The following is a 25,198-nucleotide window of genomic DNA, read 5'->3' on the forward strand; positions in this document are numbered from 1 at the left end:
GTTAACACTTGGTTACAACAAAAGAGTGCTAACTCATTTACACATTAAGCCCTTGGCTTGAATTTACATGTAATACATCAAAATAAACAAAACGACAAAAGTATGTCCGCCTCTAGCCTCCCAAGCTATGTCCTTGGAGGTGGCATGCTACCTGTACCTGAAAATGATATTCCCATATAGGGTGAGCCACAGCCCAGTAGAAATATACTAAACCAACCATGAACAATGACTAAAAGATTGGCAATTGATAGATGGCCAACACTAATACATTCACATAAATCACATATTTATGTCATACGACTTATGAGTCCAAGTTACCTTTTATTTTCTTTTTTTCAACAGATAAGCATGTTAGCTCTATCATCATTTCAACAGATATGTATAACAACAATATCCCATATTCACAGATAAGCATATAAGCTGTATCCACACTCTCAACAGATATGTATAACAACAATATCCCATATTCACAGATAAGCATATAAGCTGTATCCACATTTCACAAAGATAAGCATATGAGCTCTATCTTCACTTCTCTAGACAAGCATATGAGCTGTATCTACGGAGTTCATCCCCTATCTTCTCCCAACACTATCCGGTTTAGAGGTACATCCCCCATCTTCCCCTAAACCGCGGAGTACATCCCCCATCTTGTAACGCCCTCAAAATAATAGCCTTAAACCCATTAAATAAGACATGCATTGATATTCAAAAGCTCCACATTCTTTCATTTAACAGAGTTTCATTACAAAAGTATTACTTGTTAACAACAAAAGCAAATGCCCTATGGGCTTACAGCTTTCCAAGTTAACACTTGGTTTCAACAAAAAAAGTACTAACTCAAACACGTTAAGCCCTTGGCTTGAATTTACATGTAATACATCAAGTAAAACAACAAAAAGTCCGCCTCTGGCCTCCCAAGCTACGTCCTTGGAGGTGGCATGCTACCTGTACCTGAAAATGATATTCCCATATAGGGTGAGCCACAGCCCAGTAGAAATACACTAAACCAACCATGAACAATGACTAAAAGATTAGCAACTGATAGACGGTCAACACTGACACTTCCATTTACATCTCCCTACGTTTCCATGACAGCCAAATCTATGTTACAATTCACTTTTCGTTTTTGTTCAACTTTGAGTTTGAAAACAAGGCTCAGTACTCTGACCAGAACATTTGGTGAGATTATAGTTCATCACTAGAACACTTTCGAAATCCAAGGTGGATACACATTATTTTGTTGTATCAATAACACATAAACTACTCCCATACTTCGCAAACAATGATGATATACATTTTAGTGCTATATCAAATCAAACAAACTTTTCAATAGATAAGCATATGAGCTATATCACTACTACAACAGATAAGCATATGAGCTGTATCAACACTTCAACCGATAAGCATATGAGCTATATCAACATTCCAACAACCGGTTTAGAGGTACATCCCCCATCTTCCCCTAAACCATTAACCGGTTTAGAGGTACATCCCCCATCTTCCCCTAAACCGTGGAGTACATCCCCCATCTCCTCCCATACACAAGTAATGCACATAAACACAGAATCACATATGCAATCAATCAATACATAAAATTAATGTATTCTATCAACCGACATGCTCTATGACACATCCAATTGATTAGTTTTAGTTTGCCTAATCATCAAGCATTGTCTACAACAATCAACACTACCCTCCACCGGTAGCCCAAAGCAATTATTTCTAAGCAGGAAATAAATGCACAATGGATATTCAATCGACATTTCAATTTGGTGAGTGATAAATAATTCAACTACACCCTTTAATCCCCATGCACTCCCAATCTCAGCAATTCCATTTCATTTCCTCATTTCCCACAATTAATTATCTCAATTAATTAAACAATGTAATTAGGTCATTTTCCATAATTACCATTACCACCCTTAGGTCCCATTTTCATCAATGATTCAACATTTATTCCATTTCTCTATACCAAACATGCATCTAGGTTTATTACAAATAAAACCCCAACTTTTGTAAAATAACACAAATGGCCCGAACTTTCACAAAATTACCAAACCAACCCCAACATCTCAAATTACCAAAATTTAAAGACAAAATCCATAGAGAGGAGTAGGATATCCCTACCTCAAATTCAGAGCTCCAAGGGAGAAGATGAGTAAAAACTCAGAAGTGCTCCAAATCCCAAATTTCTCAGATCTCAACAAAGCCCTCGACGATCAACACACTTCTTACAAAGGCCCAAGGTGAGGAAAACACTCTAGGTAGATCAATCCTAAGAGAGAAGTTCGGTTTTAGAGTGAGGTGCTCTCCAATGGAGGTTTTGAAAAAGTAAGAGAGAGAAAGGAAATCAAAAAGTGATCAAAAAGGTGGTTTCACGAACTGATATAAAAGCAGGTCCGCTCGAGCGTACAACACCCCGCTCGAGCGTACAGACACAAGTTCACGCTCGAGCGTCCAAAGATCCGCTCGAGCGCCGGGTGCACTCTCCCAGAATTTTCTGCAGACGACCAAAATGCTGAGAGAAGGAAATTCACGCTCGAGCGTCCAAACTGCCGCTCGAGCGTAAAGGCAGCAACAAAAGTTCGCTCGAGCACAAAACCGCCGCTCGAGCGGAGAGACCAAAACCTGGGCAAAAATTTCAAAGCTTTAAAACACAACCAACTAATTCCCAACTCGCCCAACGCAACCCAAAACTCTAAAACAAAGAGTAAGGGATAGAAATGAGGATAAGACAACAACGAATCTACGAAACTGAGTCCAGATTATAGTTATACAATAACAGGGAATACCGGGATCGCTATACATCTCCTCCTCTACACATAACGTATACAAACACATTGGTTCTATATACAATCACTCAATACATACAGTTAATGTATTCTATCAACCGTCAAATTCCATGACACATTCCATTGATTAGTTTCCGTTTGCCTAATCATCATGCATTGTCTACAACAATCACGACTATCCTCTACCGATAGCCCAAAGCAATTATTTCTATACAAAAAATAAATGCACAAATGGATATTCAATCAACATTTCAATTCGGTGTGTGATAACAATTCAACTACACCCTTTAACCCCATACATTTCCAATCTCAACAATTCCGTTTCATTTCCTCATTTCTCACAATTAATTATCTCAATTAATCAACAATGTAATTAGGTCATTTTCCATAATTACCATTTCAACCCTTAGGTCCCATTTTCATCAATAATTCAACATTCATTCCATTTCTCTATACCACAAATACATCTAGGTTTATTATAAATAAAACCCCAACCTTTGTAAAATAACACAAAAGCCCCAAATCTTCACAAGAATACCAAACCAACCCCAACATCTCAAAATACCAAAATTTAAAGACAAAATCCATAGAGAGGAGTAGGATATCCCTACCTCAAATTCGGAGCTCCAAGGGAGAAGAAGACAAAACCCAACGTGCTCCAAATCTCGAAATTTTCAGATTAAAAAGTAACCCTCGACGATCAACAACTTTTTTGTAAAGGCCAAAGGTGAGCAAATCACTCCTACTAGATCAAAACCTAGAGAGAAGGTAGAGTTCTAGAGTGAGAGGCTCAACAATGGTGTTTTTGGAAAAGTAAGAGAGAGAAGAGAAAGTGAAAAAGTGATTTGAAAAGTCAAAACACGGAACTTAAACCCAGTCGACCCGCTCGAGCGTCAAACACCCCGCTCGAGCGTCACTCACAGACTCCTGCTCGAGCGCCAACAATCCCGCTCGAGCGGCGGATACACACTCCCAGAACTTTTACAGAACCAGGTCTCCGCTCGAGCTCCCAACTCCCCGCTCGAGCGGCACTCACACAACCCCGCTCGAGCGGCCAATACCACGCTCGAGCGTCCAACACTGCATAGAAAATACTGGATGGGTGCAATCCCCGCTCGAGCGCCAACACCCCCGCTCCAGCGGACAGGTCAAAATCTGAGCAACTAGTTTTGGTTTCTAAACTCAACCAACCTGTAACAAACCTGCCCAACACATCCTATAACTCAAATACGAAGTAAAAAGGATGCAAACAAGATAATAAACAACTACCAACATCCACGGACACATGTCCGGATCACTGTACAACAAGGGTAAACCCGGGATCGCTATACTTTTCAAGACTCCCATTAGGCATATACTTAAGTACTAGAGCTTTGAAATCAAGGTTCGAGCAACTGCTAATGACCTTAGTAAGATTGCGTTGACGAATGTTTCGCATTATCTCGCATTCTATGTCAAAACTCCTGAATGCAGCTTCTACTTGCAAGTTGAATACCTTTACAGCCAAAATTGTGGTATCTTTAAGGATAGCTTTGTAGACAGAACCAAAACTCCCCATACCAAGCAAGTTGCTATCACTAAACCCGTTAGTTGCTCGAAAAATCTGTTGGTATGTGATTCTTGGAGGTGTTATTGTTGGTAAGAGATCAACATTGGATGGAGTTTTATTTTTTCTTCGACATTTTATGAACAAGAACACAAAGGTCGTAGCAAGCAGTATGGATGCAATAGGTAACAAAATATATAAAGCTAGAACCACTCTTTTTTCCCTCAGATGATGAAAGGAACTAGTATGGCATGGCGGGACTTGAAACTTTGGTGCACCGCATAATGCTTCATTCGACATGAAAGATTGAATGGTGAAGTTTGCAAAAGGTCCCCCATTTGGAATTTGTCCTCTTAACTTATTGAAAGAAATGTTGAGATATGAAAGATGAGACAGTGTCTTTAAGAACTTGGGGATCACATCAGAGAGGTCATTATAGGATAGATCTAAGAATTCCAAGCTCACCATGCTGCCAAATGAGTCAGGTATAGATCCTTGTAACTTGTTGTGCGCCAATGAAAGAGTAACCAAGTTTTGCAAACCTATAATTGTACTTGGGATTTTGCCTGTGAATTGGTTCATTGAAAAATCTATTAGTGTTGCAACTTTGAAACTCCCAAGTTGTGATGGCAGATTGCCATTTAAAGAATTCGAGGACAGGTTAATTTTCAAGATATCTTTAAGATTGCCCAACCTTGTAGGTATGGCGAAAGTTAGTTTGTTGGAATTGAGGTAGAGATATCTTAGAGATGTAATATTCCCTAAGCATTCAGGAATCAATCCAAAAAGTTCATTTTGGTTCAATCGTAGATCACCCATGTTCTTGAGTTGACATATATCATCTGGAATGGACCCTTGAAGTCTGTTGTTGGAAAGATCCAATATTTGAAGCTTTCCCAACGCTTTAATTGTAGAGGGAATGAATCCGGTCAAACCATTTTGTTGCAGATTCAAGAATGCCAAATTGCTTATATTACCAATTTCACTAGGAATGTTACCTTTGATTCCACAAGAATCTGCGCGAATGTTCTCAAGGGAAGTAGAGAGATTTCCAATAGTTGTCGGAAGAATGCCGTCCAGAGGATTATGATTTATCCACAATACTTTTAAATCTTTGCAATTTACCAAGGAAGTGAGGAAGCTCAATTCTGGAGAGGAAGAAGATGACCCACTTGTCAAATTATTTCCTAGCAAGCTGAGAAATTGGAGTAGTCGTAAATTGCCAAGCGATTTCGGAATTGAACCCGTAAATGCATTGTTACCAAGGTCTAAAAACGTGAGTTTAGAAGCATTTGAAATTGACTCGGGAATAATTCCAGTGAGTTTATTTGCTCCAAGATAGAGTTGACTAAGATTGGGTAGCCAAAGCCCTATAGTTGATGGAAGATTACTTGACAAGTTATTTCTCGTAAGCGACATATCCTGAAGTGATGAGATATTAAAAATTGATGTTGGAATGGCACCCATTAAGTTGTTAAGAGAAAGTGTTAGCTCTATCACATTTGGAAGCTCACCAATCTCTTTTGGTATCAGACCTGCCAAAATGTATAAACATAGAAACTTGAAGGAAAAAAAAATCAATGGAAACCAATTTTTTAACCCAAATAATAATAATAATAATAATCTTCACATTGGTAACTAACATCAAGACCAAATATTCTAACTTGCACAATTGACATCATCTTTTTTTCTTTCTCTTGGTGAAGTTATACCTACTGCTAATGGTTGCATTCACATGACATTGTAGGAGTACCTATTAGTATTTTCCATGTACTAAATAGCCAATTTAGAAGACCATATGTAGATGAGAAACCTTTTGATTCCTAATTGACAATTCAAGATGCCTAAATATTATGGATGGACCATGTAATTCAATGTTCAATTTTGTAACATATAAATATGACAAGAAGTTATAAACGGTGCAAGATGAAAAATAAGGATAAATTACACTAATATTTCCTTATGTTTGAAGAAAATATAGCAAATTCATAGTTTTTGCATAATTACACCGAATTCTTTTTTAATAAAGTTAAAGAGATCAAAACTAATGTAGATGCTGTAAAGATACAAGAATAATCAAGATAAAATAAATATTTCTATATAAAAGAGATGACAATATGTCTAAATAATTACTAATGAAAAGGGGGTTAAGTGTTATATAATCCTGAAGGCACCCTAGTTAATTATATCAAACTTATAGGGTTTATTTTATTTTTTTCAAATCTTAGATGAGGTCAGTGTAATTTATCCAAAAAAAAAAAAAAAAAAAAATCCACTCGTGTAATATATCCCAAAAAAAGAAAAAAAGAACAAGAAAAGAACAATAAAAAAAGAAAAAGAAAAGCTCTACTCAAAATGTACCCTATTCGGTTTCAATTTTACAATTCGTTTTTTTTTTAAAAAAAAAAATTGAGGAATTAGTTTGACAAAAATAAACTGCAAAAATATATTTTTGAATATCTAAAAATTATTTTTACCTTAAAAAAAATTAAAAAATATATGAATTGATGAGTGTTTTGTATTTATTATGATTTTTTCACTAAATTAGTTATAGGTTTTTTGAAAAAAATTTAGAATTTTTTATTTTAAAAAAAATCAATCCAAATAGAGTTGAATCTTCACTTCAATTGGAACAAGTGTAATACCTTATGTTATGCATGAAAATAAATAAATAATTAAAAAATAATTTTTAAAATTTAATAATTACATAAAAATTTGTTTAAAATATGTAGAAAAAAGAATTTAGAGTTGACTAAATTTTAACTATTTTCATTCAAGTTACGCCTAAGAGTAGTTAAAAAAATTAAGAAATTTTATTAATGTCTTGAAGCTCATATAGTCTTTCAGATAAAAGTGATTTTTACTTAATATATAATACAGATTAGGAGAATTAAGATTTAGTTAGTCGTAGAATGAGAAAAGAGTTGATCATCATAAATGAAAATATTATGGAGGGTAAAAGACTTAAATTGACATTGAATAAGAATAGTAAACAAATATATGAATTTGTTTAAATCATTTGAGAATATAACTTTTGACAGAGCATAATGGAGAGAAAAGAAATTCACATAGCCAATCTCAATTGATTGGGACACAAGAATTAGGTCTTGTTTGGCATACTCTAAAATAACACATGTTATTTTAACACATTATAGCGATTCGAGTTTCAGACTCGACCCATTTGATATTCTGGACTCGGCTTTCATGGCTCTGTATTGTTGTTCTTGTCTTATTCCTCTTCCCCCTCATTGATTTTGGCTATTGGGTTGTATTGGTTGCATCTGAAATAGGTTGGTAGCTTGGTTTTCAAACTTTTGTTACCAAGAGTTTTGGTCCTCCGCTCGAGCGTCACTTGATGCGCTCGAGCGGGCTTTGTGAACTCTTAGTACTTTTGCAAGCCTACAAAACTAGAAGGAAAGGGTATCTTAAGCTCGAGCGGTCTCGGCTCGAGCGGCCTTTCTTGCGCTCGAGCGCTGGTCTGCTATCTGCAAAACTACTAGAAGTGTGTATTTTGCACTCGAGCGAGACTTCTTGTGCACGAGCAGAAGAACTTATTATGTCTGACACTCGAGCGTCACTTCTTGCGCTTGAACGGACTGTGCGTATATCAGTTCGTAAAAAGGTCATTTTTCATCACTTTTTCATATCTCTCTCTCACTAAACATTTCAAAAATCCTAGATCTAGAGCCTCTCTATCTAAACTCACACTCTCTACATTTTCACCTAGATTTGGTGGTTTCTCTACCCATGTGCCTTTGTTAAAAGGTAAAGCACCTTGAGAGCTACGTTCTCATCCGAATAGAGTTGAGTTTCGGCTCCATCCGAGTTTGGTCCTTGCTTACTCGTCTTCTAGCTTTAAGATAGGGACTTTCTACACTCTTCTATAGTTCTTAACTTAGTTATTTGTTGATGTGTAAGAAATGTTGGAATTTGGGATGATTTTGAACAAACTTAGGGTTTTGGTTTAAAATCAAAAGAGGGGTTTTCAAGAGTATGCAGTAAAAATGGTTATTGGAGTAGATGTGAGGTTGTGTTGTAGTAAATTTGTTGATTTTGATACTTGGGGTGAAATTTGGAAGAAAATGGAGTTTTTTCCTAAAATGACTCAAATAATTATTTTATATAAATAAATGAAATTGGTACTGGGAATGTGAAATTAGATAGGTGTTTATATAAATGGTGAAGTTGGATATGTATTACCTCTCACCTATGGAAATTTTGATAATTTATCTGTCATGGAGATTGTATATCTGTTTAGAAATATTTATTTTAGGCTATCAGAGAAGGATAGCTATGATTGTTATAGAAATTGTATGAGGGTTAGGTGAATTGAAACTAATCTCTTATCTGTTGTCATTGAATATGGTTGTTTCTTTAATACATTGTAAATGTATGATGTTTGGGAGAAAAAATGGGATGTACTCCATGTTTGGGAGAAGAAAGGGAATGGATTCCATTAAATTAAGTTGGCCTATGTGTCCAGGGTGAAAGTCCAGAAAAAAGCGCGTATACATGGTGTTGATTCCCTCGGACGAAATTTTCATAAAATGGAAAATAGAAGTGTTTGTATAATGGTTGTGTTGGTTAAAGACCTATTGAGTTGTACCCTCAGTTTGGTTGTCCGAATGAAATGGAAATGACTTATGAATTGAGATAAAATGGATTGAGATATAAAGCTTGGCGTAATGTGGTTTTGTAAAAGAGTTGTAAGTGATTTGATCATGAGCATCGTGCATGCATATTATATTTATATCTTTGTTAAAATTCATACATTGTGTTAGATTATCTCTACTGGGCTTTAACTCACCCTACTTGGGAAAATTATTGTCAGGTGCTGGTGATATGCCTCCACTAAGGACTTAGCTTGGGAAGACTGTGGAGCTGAAGGCTCAATTTTATTTATTTTGTATTAAATTTTTGTACAAGCCTATGGCTTTATTTTTATTGAGCTTACGACTCACTTTTGATGTATCCAAGTCTTGACTTGGAAAGGTGTAAGGCTTTAGGGCATATGATTATTTGTTTAGCTTTTATTACATGATTGTGGTTTGGTAACGCATGCTGTAGATTTAGGGTGTCCTATTTATGAGTGTATATTGCATGTGTCACCTTTTTGTACAATCAAATCTCATGTAATAGAAGGATACTTTACTCTGGTTTATACTGTTATTTACTTATTCACTACTAGAAAATTGGTTTTTTGCGACTAACTTTTTGCGACGGACTATTTCACCGTCGCAAAAAATAATATTTGCAAGTGCAGGTTCATAATTTTTTCTTTTACTATTTATTTTGAATTTTTCTTATTCCTATGCCCTAATCCTTTTCACTCTGACTTTCCCGACAATTCACAAACGGAGATCTCTGTCACTCTCGCTCGCCATGGTTGCGCTCTGTCTCTCTCGCTCTCGCTCTCTCTCTCGTCCTCTCTCTCTAAGATTGTGATGAGAAGCAACAGACCACAATGCCGGAGCTACTAGGGTTTGATGATCAGAACTCGAGACGCCAGCCCCGATTCTGTCATCTTCACCGTCGAATCCAACTTCAACCTCTTCTTCACAGCTCACTTTTGAGATTAAACAAGGAAATGGCGTTACGAACTCTCTCGACCTCTCAATCTCGTTCTATATCTCTTTGCCTCGGTCAATCTTGCTTTCTCTCTCTGTTTCTTAATCTCCTACTCTCTCTTTATGGTTCTTTTGAAATCTATATTTTTCATTCATTATCACTCAGATTGCCCCTTGGATTGTCCAAAATGATCTCTCTAGGGCAACACAAAATCAACATTTTTAGGTATTTCTGTCGATTAATCTCTGGCATGTTTTTTTCCCCTTCTCTCTCTCTCTCTCTCTCTCTCTCTGTATATATATATATTCTTTGAATTTTGCAACAATTTAAGCATGTACACTTTCTTCTCTTTGCAGCTAACAGTACATGAAAATTTGTTATATATATATATATATATCTGTGTTCATTCATTGCTAAGTAACTTTGATTTATACCGAGATTCACATATCTTTCTGATCTGCTTTTAATTTTTGTCTATATATCTTTACTGTAAGTTCAATAGTCATGATCGGTGATGGATTTATGTGGTTTTGCATGTATAGTAATTGGATTGGCATGTGCTCCGTTTTAATACCTACTGAAAATTTTCGTCTGTTTTAATACCTGCTGAAAATTTGATTGAATTTTTTGCTATGTTAAATTAAATCTAAGATTTGGGCTTTCGAATTGGTCATGCTAGCAAAAAGAAACTTTATTTATTTGTTATTTATTTTAGATTTTCGATCATTTGATCAAATTCTCCTAAAACCGAACTAATTGGTACATATATATGTACCAGATCTGGTGCAATGCATGTTAAACAAATCGAACAAATTGTACTTTGGTATTCAAAACCGTTCTCTCATGTAACATTGTTTTCTGAATTGATTCAAACATTCTAATTTGCTATATTTTCTGTTAAAAACGCTTCTTGATTGATAGTTTGATTTGAATTTCTGGTGTGTTATGTTTGTTTTTGTATTGCTGTTTGTTATCTGCTCCATGAATTACTTGCTATTGATATCTTTCTTGTTTTTGAATTTTTTTTTTTTGATTCTGTGTTTTTGGGGTTGAAGTTCATGGGAAAACGAAAGTGTTTCTTGGAACTTCCAAAGCGTTTTTGGACATTTATTTAAGTAGAGCAGTGGCTTTCTATCTTCTCGAGAAAACATTAGTGTGTTTCTGCATTAAATACTGATTTATATTATTATTAAAATACCGATTTATATTATTAAATTAGTGTGCTAAATTTGCTTTCTGATAGAATGAAAAGTATTGCTACACAAAGAATTTTAATTGAATACTTTGAGTTCATGGAGAGCTTTGATGATGTATCAATCAGAGGGTGCGATTCTGGTGTGTTTGGTGCACCAGTGTTTGCTCTGTCTGCTTCCCTGCAATCTTTGTAAGTAATGAATTCCTTTACATTTGATCAATGAACTTTTACATGTAAAAGTAAAAATTGACTCTGTGGAATCAATGATGACTAAATAATCATGTTTAAGGATAGGTCTTAAATTGAATGCCAGTAACTGACATTGAATTATTCAGTCTGTAATGAACAATAATTTGTTGAGATACTAAGAATGACAACTATTGGCAAGCAAAATTCGATGGTTATTTGCAAGACACCAGTTCACAACTGTTTTTCCATCTTATCTCCCATGCTCAAACATGTTCACATTTTTTTTTTCATTTTTCTTTTTCCTCCAGTTATTTTCTCAGATTGACGTTGAAAACCAAGCCTATAAAATACGGAAACTTCCTGATGGAATTAACCAAGGGGTGGAATTGCTGCAGAGTGGTTTGAAAATTATTTGTGATGTTCTTCCTCATTTGCAGCAAAATCATTGACTGCTCTAAGCTTCATGACAAGTTCTTGACTCACTTTTCACACCTTGAAGATGAGATTGGCCATTTAGTTGGCCTAGCTGGTAGCAGCTAATCACTGTTTTCACCTCCTACACCTTTGAAAACTTTTAACATTTGTTTATTATTAATATTAATTTTTATAATTTTGTAGAACCTTACTTGGTTGGAATCTTATGCACTTTTAAATCCTCACTTTGACATTAATTTAACATTTTTTTTGTTCAGATTGTGTTTACGTCCAGATGCCCTTTATGTAAAGAGATGTTTAGACCTCAATTTGTTTTAGTGTTTGTTTCCATACATATCCATACTTCTCCAAATTATTTTGTAACTCCGCTTACGTTTATGAAACATTTCCAAAATGTTTTCATTTCCATGCTCACGGAAACATCACTCCTAAATGAAATTTTGATCCTTGGGTAATATAGAAGGAATCTTCATCCTATTAGCGACCATGTATTCTACAATTGTTGACTAGTAGTGTAAGAAATGATCACTTGCAGAACATTGCTATATTAGTGGAACTTACAAAGTTCAGGAGATACATATTTACTAATTTTAAGGTTCTTATTCGGCACAGACACTTTGGTCACTAATCACTATATCATGATGATGGCTGTTCAAGTAATGAAGATATCTTTCCAGTTTTCTGATAATTGATCTGTTGTAACTGTAGTGTAAAAATTTAACCTGGAACATGAATTTTCATAAATGTCTTGCAGGTGAATACGCATCTCACACCCCGTCCAATCTTACTTACAAGGCATGGAGAAAGTCGAGATAATGTTAGAGGCAGGATTGGGAGTGACTCTGGTTTGAGGTTTGCTATTTTATTTCATCGACCATTTTTGAAAAATTCTGAATGTTCCTGATCAAAATTGCTACATTTTCTCCCCTGAAATGTATTATTTGCCTCTAAAATATTTCTGCTTTTCCTGGGACAACTAGAATTGTAGTCTTCTTGCTCTTGGCTTACCAATTTGGGTGAGTACTTGGTCATGCCGCTTTATTCCGTTTTCCCAATAAAATTACTTTTATTTTTGTAATACATCCCTTTTCAATTGTAGTAAAGTTATTATCAAGTATATCCACCCTTAATGTGCTGTTAGTTGTCTATATACCATATCTGTCTGCTGCTTAACATTTGGCCAAGATTATTTTCTAGACATAGGCTTGGTTATGTTGTGCTAAAATATGTTCTTTGATCATTCTGTTGATTTAATTTGCTACAAAGTTCACAATGAACTCCTCTTCTTTGATGAAAGTCGGTTGATTTGATAACTTCTTTGAACGGTGATACTGGAGAGATTTATGCAAAGAAACTTGCTAACTTCGTGGAAAAGAGACTGAAAAATGAGCGGGCTGCTTCTGTAAGCTTTGCCAACACACTTGATTTATTTATGATGTGCAAATTTGATATATATATATTCTATTTACTGCCAGTACTTGTGTAAGATTGATTCTTTGTGTGTTCTGTCAATCTTTGCTCAAACTCAAAGCATCCACAAAACTTTTCTTTTCCTTTCCAAGGAAACCTGTCTTCATGCTCTCTATTTGTTGTGATGATGATAACTTATGGGATATTTCGTTAATTCTGTAACTTTTCTCCCCAACGAGGAGGCTAATATAAAAAAAAGGTGGATTGCTGATCATTAGCTTGATTCAATCATCCTGATCCTGATTGGTATAATTCTTGAAAAATTATGACAGTGAAATCTCTCTTTTATTATCATGGGGGCTGAGGCATGATGCAACTTGGGCTTCAGTCCCTCAAGTAATAAAAGCCCCGAAGAAGGGAGGAGAAAAAAAAAAGCCTAGATACTACCAGGAAGTAAGAACCAGATAAAACACACCGGTCTTTCTTTGGCCATCCTTCTAGCATCAGTCTTTGCAGGTTGTTTGGGTCATCATGTGGCCTTTGCTGTATAATCAGATCATGCTAATGCCTAAGGCTGTGGTTAGCTATTCATTTCACCACCCCACAATTGCCTAAGGCTGTGGTTGTTAGCCATTCATTTCCCCATCTTGGGGCCTGCTTGTGGACTGCATCATAAAGATGACATGCTGTGATGGCAATTTAGTTCAGTTCCACCACATTTTGGTGGCTAGGAAGCCTTTCCTTTAGATGATTTTGTCTTGCCTTTTATACACTAGGGATGAATCTATGACTTTGAACTACATAGAAAATTATATTCTACAACTTCACCAATGAAGCATTTAGACATGCTTTTTGGAAGCAAATGCTTAGTTTTGTTCTTAGGAGAGGAACGTATGCCTCAGCTACCATACTAGAGTACACAAATGCTATGTTAATGATGAATATAAATGCCTTAAATTTCTGTACAAGCTTGCTTTCAGAAATTCTTATAGCCATTTTGTGTGCTTTTGCCTATGGCCTAGATATGGACTAGCACATTGCAGAGAACAATTTTGACAGCTGGTTCAATCGTTGGATTTCCAAAGGTCGGTGCCAGAAAAATGTCCCCATTACCCCACCCCCCCAAAGGAGTTTGTTTGTATCTAGATTCTAGTCTAAGAGCCTGTTCAATGCTTTGATTTTGCAGATACAATGGCGTGCACTTGAAGAGATAAATGCTGGAGTGTGTGATGGAATGACATATGAAGAAATAAAGAAGAATATGCCTGAGGAATATGAGTATGTTGCAATTCTTTATGTAATGGATTTTCTTCTTCTTCTTCTTCTTCTCTTAGGTGAGTTTTCTAAAGATGAGTAAAATAATAATAATGGCTACATCTTTATTCCCCTGGGGCAGTCATCATTTATTCACACAACTTGGAAGCGGTAAATTGTAATGCTTGGCAGAAATGAAGGGACCATCTAAAAGAAGCAGCAAGTCATCAAGTCTTGATTTATTTTCTTTTTTGATACTCATGTCAGGGGAGTTCAATAATAACAAAATGAAAAAGAATACTTCAATTTTTTTCCCCTTCTAGTGTTTCTAGAGTTGGCTAATCTTTCTAAGGATTATTTCTTCATTTTTGATACTCATGGAGGATGCTATATATGCAGTGGGGCTAACCTGCTCCTTCGGTAACTTTGTCTGATCATATATTTCAAATGCAGGGTTTTGATGAAAGTAGTCAGCAGACTGATGCTGGTATGCTTTTCTTTTCCCACGATGTCTATTTCTTTTTATCACATCCTATAGGATTTTGATAATACAAAATTAGCATTTTGTCAGTGTTATTGTGATTAAGTTTTGTTGGCTTTTATATAGTGGCACCTAACTTTTTGTTTTAGCTAGTTTACTGCCTCTCTTTACTCTGATTACTATTTTACAAATGTATACTTATGTGTTTTATGTATAAAAATAATTTGTATAATCATGGATAGATAAGCAAAAAATACAACTTCACCTATTTATCCTTTTTATTATTAATTATTGCAGATTGAGAAATGGAATGAGCAGTGGGAGAATGGGATTTTAACATGGCCTCTTTAGTTGAACATCTTCACTTGGCATGGAGTTTTTCAAATAGTATTTTGTGCTTTGTTTGAAACTAGTTATTTGGTTTTATTTGAAGCTTAATGGATTAATAAGGCTCCTGAGACTCCTCTTGAACAGTGACAATTGTTGTTTGTGAACGTTACATTGTTATGTTTCTTGTTGGTGCTTAATAGATTGTGTTTTGGCCATTGCTATTGCTTAACGCCACATTTTTATGTTTTTTTTTTTTTTTTTTAATTTTTTGCGACGGTAACAAGATGGTCGCTAATACATTGTAGGCATTTTTTAAACCTTTTTGCGACTGCAAAATATCAGTCGCCATAAGTAAGTTAGGTGGTCGCAAATAGTTTGCGACTGTTATTTTGCGGTCGCAAAAAGTATTTGCCACCCCCACATTCGCGACCCCCATTTGCCGTCGCATGGGCAGTCGCAAAAGGTCTTTTGCGACTGTATTTTTATTATTTGCGACGGTTTATAGCGGTCGCAAAAAGTACTTTTTTTAGTAGTGATTGTTTGGATGGTTTATTGTATTTATTTCGGGGCGTTATACACATTATCTTATTTGGGTCACAATCATCTTATTTGTGCCACATCACCTCTTATTTGGATCACGTCGCCTCTTTACCACATCACTTCAACCCCAATTCACATTTTATATTTTTTTCGTAAAGAGTCAAAAAGTATACTAGTCTGGCACTTCCCAAACAACCTCTTAATTCAATTTATTCATGATTATAATGCTATTATATTTCTATGTTTAAAGAAAAATGATGTATAAATCCAATTTTTAGACTTACTTTGATGATGGGATTGCGTTATTTATTTTATTTTCCTCATATTTTGGATTATTTTTTGCTCTCTTATGTTGGTTTGGAGATGGTATGAGAGATGAGACTTGTACTATAAATGGTTGACTTATGCTATGGATGGATGGAAAATTCTATGGTACACATATGTAAGTTATAATATTTGTAAGTTTGATTATTACAAATGATATAATTCAATATTCTGGGAGTTGTAACTAAAAAAGATTTGAATTATAACTGAATATCACATAAGGTATAACTAAACAACTCTCAGATCATAATTAAAATTTTGTCATAACTAATATCACAATGTGTCATAACTAACAACACAGTAAATTATAACCACTGACTCAAAAATCGTAACTAAAGGTGTATATCGTGCACACCCTAATTTCCCTAGAGGACTTGGGTTAGATAATTATATGCCTTGCCCAAATGAGTTGGTAATCAATGCATATAATCCTATGGGACACATCTTATCACAATTTAGCATAATTTTATCATAAAATTTTATAGCACCAACCACAAAATGCATAACCTCGCTACAAATTAGCTTAAGAAAAGATATCGTAACCTAACCACACACTTTTGTTACATGAACCACAAAATTTTGTACATTTTGTTACACTAATTTGTATTGAGATTACAAATTTTGTGATTAACATCATGAAATTTTGTGGTAAAATTATACCATTTGTAACAAAATGCATTTGGTACACACCTTACACCATAGGATTTCCCAAGCTTGTAGGGCATATATGTAGCTTGGAAATCATATGATGTATTGCTATAACAACCCAACTTTTGGGTGGAGTGAGAGGTTGTTCAAACCCAAGTTCAAGTTGTGTTGAGAGTTGTCCAAGTCCGGATTGTAATCCGAGATTGTCTTCCCAAGTCCAATCCAAATTAAACCTGAATTGTTCAAATTGCACATAAATTTTAGTTGTTTTTTTTTTCTTTCTTTTTTTTTTTAGTGCAGCTAAGTTATTTAATTTGTTAAAATTAGACTCTATTTACATTTGTTTTATAAAATCGTTAATAATATAAAAACAAATAATTTATTATATAATGTAAGAAAAATGCTGCTATAGTGGTCTTTACAAGTTATGAGTGATAAAATATTTATTTTTGTGTTGTGTTAATTGTGTGTATAATATATATTCAATATGATCTAACGATCTAAATTACTTTAATATAATATGTATATATATAATTTGTGCTTCTGGTTGGTCGAGTTGTTTGATGTCTTTGCCCAAACTCATCTAAATTTAATTTGGGCTTCTGAATTTTTATCCAAACCCATACCGAATTCAAAAATATTTTGTTTAAGTCCTAAAAGAATTCAAGTTGAGCTCAGGTTGTTCGGATTGAGCCGACCCAAGTTACCCTCCTAAACTTAATTCTTATAATTTGAAGAAATTAGAAAAGTTTTTGAGGACATTAGGATTGTGTTTGAATTATGAATTGAGATAAAGATTTGAAAATAAAAAATAAAAAGATGAAGACAACATGAATGAAATATAAGTTAAATATTTATTTTCTATTTTTTTAAATTTTTACTAAATTTATGATTCCAGATACAGCGTAGCAAAAAAAGGCAAGTAGTATGCCCATTCCCTACTCAAAGTCAGCAACTAAGGCCTAGTTTGGGAAGACTAAATAAGTGTACTTTTTGACTTTTTATGAAATATGAGTTGGATTTGAGTTGGGTTTGAAGTGATGTGTTAGAGAGGTGATGTGACTTAAATAAGATGATGTGACTTAAATAAGATAGTGACTTTTTGATTTTTTGTCTCTTTTCAATTGTGCCAAACTTGACCTAAAGTTTGAGAGATGGACGGGTTACCTGTCAAGTTATTTTCTGAAATACTAAATACTGAAAGGGAGGTACAGTTGCCGATTGCCCTTGGCAGACTACCAAATAAATTATTGGTGTATAGAATAAGCCCTTTCAATGAAGAGATGTTAAAGATGGAAGATGGTATGAGACCAGTGACGTTGGCAGATTCCATACCCAACATCTCCAAACTATGTAGACTACCTAGTTCTTGTGGAATTTCGCCTGCAAAATAATAAAATAATTTACGAATTGTACCTAGCTACCAAGTGTGTTGTGTAGTATCAACATACATGCATTAAAATAAGGTTGCTTTTCAAATGGGTAGGCAAACATGTAGGTTGCACTATTGGATAGGCAAATGATGTACATATATACTCCTCGTGCTTAAATTTTAGTAATTCTTTTTTAATAATATTTTTGAATCTTGAATTTGTTAAAATAAAGAAAAACAATTACTTCTTCAATTTTTATGGATAACCAAACTCCCCACCCCCTCCCCCTCCCCCTCCCAAAAAAAAAAAAATCCATTTTCTTTTTATTTTTCTAAGGCAGCCAAAAGGTAGAAAGAAATTTAATTGTATTGAATTGATGCCACATAAAATTTTAAAGTCCACTGTTTAAATCAATCAAAAATTGTAATAAGAATCGGGGGAAGGGATTTGCTAAAAAAAATTAGTACTTTTGTTTATTCTATTTTCTCTTCCATTTCTTTTTTATCCATTAATCTCTTCACAAATTTAATATTCAAATATACTTTATTGTTTTCCAAATCAATAATTTTATGATAATCATATTTATCTATCAAATTTTGTTTATTATTTTTAATGTTATTATTGCACTAATAACATATAAGAGTAGTACAACTCATTACTCCAACAAAATATAGTCGACATTATCATCAGGAGCGAGAAGGTGTATACATAAAATAAAAATAAAAAATTTGTGTTAATTTTAGTAAATTATTAATTGTAGATAATTTTTTATAAGGTGGCTCTATTTGCACCCCAAAAATTAAGCTGGACACCCCAATTTAATGAAACTATTTTATTAGTATTAAGTCCTTGTTTAAGGAGAAGGATTCTCTCCAGTCCAGGACGTTATTATTGGGCCCATGGGGCCCATTATATGTCTCATTTCGATGATCCGAACTGTTCAATATGTAGAACTCATCGAGTACTTCGTCTCTGCAAAACATCGTGTTGATCGAATATTAATAGTCTCTTGATCTAAATAAATTTTTTATAAACAATTTATTTTTAAAATCTTATTTACCATTAACAAAAATATAATCTGATCAAGGGGCTATCAATATCTGATCAACCTGATTTTTTGGATGGAACAAGTACTTGACGAAATCCACATATTGAACGGTTCAGATCATCGAACGGTTCAAATCATGCTAATCCCCTTGATCTAAATACATTTTCATGAACAATTTATTTTTAAAATCTTATTTACTGTTAACAAAAATATGATCTGATCAAGGGGTTATCGATGTTCGATCAACCTGATTTTTTCGACGGAAGAAATACTCGACGAGATCTACACATTCAACGGTTCAAATCATCGAAATGAGACTTGTGGTGACCCCATGGACCTAACAATACTGTTCAGTCCACAAAGTGGACTGGAGAGAATCCTTTCCCCTTATTTAAAATAACCAAAAAGTACTTGACATCGAAAAAATTGTAAATCAAAGTGTTTTAGACATCTTATTCATTATCAGCTCCAATATTTTTTTTTTCTCTCTTCTCTTCTCACTCTCTTCACTTCGGATCTTCATACCTAACCCTATTTACTTGAATCTATCATTCTTGCATTCTATTTTACATTGAAATCAACAATCGACAATAAAAAAAATGTTTTCAAGCAATTTTCTATAGATAAAGTAAGTTTTCATTTGATAGTTATCGTTTTTTGTTGTTTGGTTTACAGAATTGATTCAGAAATTCAGTATTGAACAAATTAGGCTTATTCGGAAACTTATTTCGAAACAAAATTCATATATTTAGCAACGTGTTTCCGAAATAATTGTCATTGTTAAATAGTTTCTATCCGAACAAGTTGTCTATGATCGGCTTTGTTTTTCTGAACATTTAATTTTCTAACCTTTTCACACTCCGATTTCAAAAAAAAAAAAAAACTATCTGGTATAATGTTCAGCACTGAGCATCCGAAGAAACTTCATAGGTTCGAAATTAAGTATCCGGATATATATATATATATATATATATAATTTGTCCAGCACTAAGTATCCAGATGAAAATGGTGCAACCAATTTTCTATTTTTCAGAACTGAGTATTCGAACATATTTCATTTGTTCAGTACTAAATATCCGAATAAACTTCATAGTTTCGGACTTAAGTTTCCGGACATATAGTAGGTATTAGACTTGAGGTGTAGAAGGTAGAATTTCTAAAGTTTTTTTTTTTTTTTTAATTTTAAGGGTTATAATAGGTATTATTTGGGGTGCCTAAACAAATAAATAAATATTTAAATTTTAAATTGGGGTGTTCCAAGTAATGGGGTGCCCAACCTAATTTTTGGAATGCATTTAGAATTACCTTTTTTTAGATAAGCGTTGTGAAAGAAGTAGTTATTGAAGCAACACTTAGATACTTGCAATGAAGAAGAGGTTGGTGGTTCAACACATAAACGTTTTGAATTATTAACTAATTCTTAGCATATAATAAGCATTTTGGGAGAAATATTTCATGAAGAAAAAAAAAAATCTAACATGTTTTTTTTTTTTTTATATCTATTTTATAATCGAAAGTTTTGAATTATTAAATAGATATCAGAATATAATCAATTAAATTATTGTTTTAAGCATTTTATTAGTTAATAAAACATACTAATTAAAAAGCTGACAAATCATTTGAATTTTAAAATTAACAAATGAGGTGATATGTACTAGTTATATTAACAAAATTAACTTGGTAAAATTGATAGTATTAACTAACATAAGGGATAATAAATAGTCAAAACTTTATTATAAATATTCATGTTAACATGAATATTGATAAAATGTAAGGGGTAATAAATAATTTTCAAAAATTTGGAGGGGGTCTCTTCCTTACCTTATCGTTTCGCCCCTAGTCATCCAACAATTATTATTATTTTCAAAAAAATGCAACAACTTATGACCAAATCAGGCATAACTAAAGATTTTATCGATGTAACTAAAATAAAAACTATAATAAATCATAACTAATATATTACAATAAGTTATAATCAAGCCATAAGTAAGCATTATAACCAAATATCACGTGCGACATAATTAAAATCTCTTCGGTCATTAACAAAATAAAATTATAAGAGGTCATAATTAACACCATAATAAATTATAACTAAAATATAATCAATATCATAATAAGACAAAGGTCATGATTGTGAATATGATATACACCAAAAAAAAGAAAACAGAAAAAAGATTTATATTATGAAATTTCTCAAATGTTCTTACTTTGAATATATATCAAACGCAAACCAAGCTAATAACAAGTGAGAATGAATCATACCTTTAAAGATATTACCACCAAGATATAAAATCTGAAGAAAAGTCAAATTTCCAATTGCCTTTGGAATGAAACCACTGAATTTATTGTAAGACAATGATAAGATTTGGAGCTCTCTGCATTCACCTAGAGTTGATGGAATTTGGCCATCAAACTCATTCCAAGAAAGAGCAAGAATTTCAAGTTTAGGAAGAAAAACACACAAATCCTTCAGAAGACTACCAGACAAATTATTAAATGCCATGCGCAACGTCTTCAGTTTAGGAAGATGACCAATCTCTTCAAGAACTCTTCCCTCTAGAAAATTGGACTTTAAATTGAGATACTCTAATGTTGATATGTTGCCAATGGAAGGTGGAACTGAACCAGTGAATCTGTTGTTTTCGAGGCGCAAGTATTGAAGCTTGGGTAAGTTTCCAAACCATGACGGAACACCTCCACCGAAATTGTTGAAACCAAAGTCGACAACATTTAGGCGATGCAATCTAGCCAACTCACTGGGAAGATGACCATGGAAAGTGTTGCTGGTGATGTTGAAGTAGGATAGAAATGAGAGGTTTCCAATGTGGGGTGGGATGGTGCCTCCAATACCCATGTTTGGGAGATTCAAGGCCACCACTCTGTAGTGGCGCTTGCCGCAAGAGACACCAATCCAGTCACAAACAGAGGTGGCTGAGGACCAGTTAGTTGCCAGTATGTGGTCAGGATGGTCGAAAGTGATATAGGATTTGAAAGCTAAAAGAGCAGATTGATCAGTGGTGGAGTTGGGAACATTCATAGCCAAACAGGGTAAGAAACAATACTGTGCCAAGAACACTAGTACGACTACTAGTGCAGTTAACCAAGTTTTCTCCATGAAGGCTGAGTGGGATGTATAACTTGATAATGAACGGAGTCTAGTATATATAAAGGCAAATTATATTCATAGTTTCTACATTTTACTTTTTGTGTTATTGTCTATCACATTTCAATTGGCTGAATTTTGATGTTTAATTTAAATTTTGTATTAATTTAGTTCAATTGATTACCCTGTTCACCTTGTTTGGTTTTAGAAAATTGATTTTTTTTTTTTTTTGGTTGTTTTGAGTCCAAAAAATTATATTTTAATATTTTTTTTATTTTTTAGATGCGTCTAAAAAAGTATAATATTTATGAATTTTTTTTAAAAAAATTCATCAAATACAAATGTACGGGGAAGAAATAATTTTCCTCGTATAATCCTATTGACTAAGTCTGCGCTCCTCCGTACGACGTCGCTTTGTCACCTGAAAACACAAACGTAAGCTAGCCGGCGGGTGTGTGTCAGAAACCTCTCCGATGCCTAAGTCAGCAAACTTGACAAATAGACAAAGCTCAATGTATTCAGAAAGCAAAATTGTGTGTTGTGTTATGTTATCTCCTCCAAAGTGATGCTTGTGAGCTTTTATAGGTTTCGAGTGGCCCAATCCTAGTAGGACTTTTATTCCTCCATGCAGAGTCCTCCTAGGATTCATACTCCTAAAGGATAATGCTTATCCTTTTACACCCCCCACTGCTTAAACCAAGTGGGATGGTTTTTACCACGGCTGAACTACCATTTGACCGAAGTACCCACGGCTATGCACAGCCGCAGAATAAGCCGAACTATCATTGGTTCGGTTCTGTCTCTTGTTACACCTTATCTCGGTTCTCCCTTGTATGAACTATGGTGTGCTAGGACCGAGCTACCGAGTAGGAAGGTCCTGACCGATCTATCCAGAATACGTCAAGACCGGACTAACTCGGAGACCGGACTAACTCCAAGTTGTCCAGACCGAAGTAGCTTTACAATTCCTGAGCCGAAGTAACTTCATCTCTTTTGGTCGGAGTAACTTTATCGCTCTTGGGCCGGAGTAACTTCTCGGCCCTTTTTACCCAGTCCTTCGTACTTTGGGCCATAAAGTCCACCTCATAGCTCGGCCCAATTTTCACCAAAAATTACCCTCTCAATTGCCCCTTAATTCCATCTGCACAGCATGATTGGGATTACCTGGTGACCAGCCGAGCTAACTTTTTTAAGCCTTCCCAGCCGGGCTAAAAAACCCGTTAACCTTTCCAGCCGAGCTTACTTTACTCCAGGTTCCGCTTGTCCGGTCAAAACGTCTCTTCAATCACTGTGACTGTAACGCTTCACTTTCCATTGACACGTGGCAGGCTCTGATACGCTGTGGGCAGCTGTCACGCCGCCCTCGTACAGCGAAAAATTTGAACAGTTCCCACTTTTTTGCCTATCGTCTTTTTCACAAAACACCCCTTTCACTTTTGAATCACTCACCTTCTCTATTCATCTTCTTCTCTCTTCGTGCCTCTGTTTCTCCAGCCTCTGAGTTCCCTGAGCTCGTGTTCTTTGCTGGTGCTGTTGCTCCCCTCCTTCAGCTTCACCTTCTCCTGGTAAGCTTCAGAAAACCTGTTTTGTTTTTCTTCTTTCTGCTGTCTATGTTTTTGCGAAACATGCTTGTTCATTTTTGTTTTCGCTTCTGAACTTTCATGAAAAAACATTAGCAGAACTCATGCGCGTATGAACTATTCTGTAGAAAACTAGTCTTGACTCCAAGATCATGTAGCAACCGAACTAAGATACTGTTTGTCCTATATACTTTAGACAATAACCGAACTAGAACTTGTAGAAATAACAGTAGTTTCAGTAGGTTATCAACACTTGAATCACTCTAGCCGAGATAAACCCACCGAACGAAGTTTGTCTTTATTAAATAAGGAACCTCGGCCTTCAACCGAGCTAAGCCTTTGGGGCTAAGCTAGCTTTCCGAATTTCTAAACCAAACTCAGAAAGCTGCCCCTAGAGGTTCAACCGAAGTAACAAAACTCACAGTTCAACCGATTTAGGCCTTTAGGGCTAAACCAGCTTTCTTAGTTTTTTAGACCGAACTCAGAAAGCTGCCCCTAGACGATGAACCGGTCTAACAAAATTGTTTCCAAAGCCAGTATGCCGAGATGCCTGCCAAGATTTGGCTAATAAGAACCTTGCTCAAACCGAGCTACCAAGTATTTTGCTGAACCGAGATAGAACCCGTCCATAGAGCCGAAGTAGGACTCTTTTACCTTGCTTTTAAATTGTAGCACGGTCCATTGATCTGTGCTTAACCCCTCTGTTTTTACTTTGCAGACTTAGGTTGCCCAGGCACTCCTCCGTGTGCTCAACCGAGCTACTGAGCACGCACCGGTCTAATTTATTTATAATTTATACGATAGATGGGGAAGTATAGATACCTAGTAAATACTCCGGGCGGCCTAGCCGAATTTAGGAAAGACTACCAAATACCTGATGACGTCCATCTGATCTTGGCTGAAAAAGACGTCATTCCCTGGGATAATTAAGGCTTCGTCCCCTTCACCCTTTTATCCATTATAGAAACCGGACTACGGTTTCCAGTCCAACCATTGATTTGCGAGTTTCTTAGGCAAACCAGACTATGCCCAACCCAACTATCTACCAACTCCTACTGCATCATTATGGGAATAGCCGAACTGAACCGTCAAGCCGGACTAAACCTTGGCCTAGCCGAAATCTTCCACCAATATTCCATTGGCTCAAAAGAGGATGGGTGGGTTTATTACCTTAGAATACGTCGCCGCCGAGAGAAGATAATAAAATATACACCGGACAAAGACTTAAACGATGACGATTTTTTCTGGGTCTCTGGGAACTTTGAGGATTTTCAAGCCCAGATTCCTGGCCGACCTATAAATTGGAAAAAAGGAGAGCCTAGTAATTTAACTTCGGTCTTCTTCCTTGCATTTTTTTATACTTCGGCTTTTTAATTTTT

General features: G+C 35.0%; 1 protein-coding gene and 1 long non-coding RNA gene across 4 annotated transcripts; one reads left to right on the plus strand and one right to left on the minus strand.

Moving 5' to 3' along the window:
- LOC114267686 (uncharacterized) lies at window positions 1-22,307 on the minus strand. 3 transcript variants are annotated; one of them, XM_082888172.1, is made up of 3 exons: window positions 21,399-22,307; window positions 17,883-18,098; window positions 1-157 (listed from the first exon to the last, which is right to left on the minus strand). In XM_082888172.1, the coding sequence occupies exons 1-3, from the start codon at window positions 22,249-22,251 to the stop codon at window positions 126-128; spliced, it is 1,101 nt and encodes a 366-aa protein (XP_082744298.1). In that variant the 5' UTR covers window positions 22,252-22,307; the 3' UTR covers window positions 1-125. The 3 variants fall into 3 exon arrangements, with proteins under 3 accessions (XP_082744298.1, XP_028064530.2, XP_028064531.2); XM_028208729.2 differs by lacking the exon at window positions 1-157 and adding an exon at window positions 16,279-17,670 and having other exon boundaries at window positions 17,856-18,098; XM_028208730.2 differs by lacking the exon at window positions 1-157 and adding an exon at window positions 16,289-16,948.
- Window positions 12,608-14,654, plus strand: LOC145800065 (uncharacterized). The gene is made up of 3 exons (XR_014341389.1): window positions 12,608-13,130; window positions 14,161-14,223; window positions 14,325-14,654. It is a non-coding gene; the product is annotated as an uncharacterized LOC145800065 (long non-coding RNA).
- Window positions 22,308-25,198: the final 2,891 nt, after the last annotated feature.

Source organism: Camellia sinensis, chromosome 9 (assembly GCF_055761805.1).
Source record: "Camellia sinensis isolate YWXY chromosome 9, ASM5576180v1, whole genome shotgun sequence".
Taxonomy (NCBI): Eukaryota; Viridiplantae; Streptophyta; class Magnoliopsida; order Ericales; family Theaceae; genus Camellia; species Camellia sinensis.

Excerpts from the sequence above, each read along its gene's own strand:
- LOC114267686 (XM_028208730.2), bottom strand. The coding sequence starts at position 22,251 with ATGGAGAAAACTTGGTTAACTGCACTAGTAGTCGTACTAGTGTTCTTG. Across the intron at positions 18,099-21,398 it reads TGGTGGTAATATCTTTAAAG|GCGAAATTCCACAAGAACTA; the intron begins GTATGATTCATT and ends ATTATTTTGCAG. Across the intron at positions 16,949-17,882 it reads TTCAGAAAATAACTTGACAG|GTTTAATTTGGATTGGACTT; the intron begins GTAACCCGTCCA and ends TGAACAATTCAG.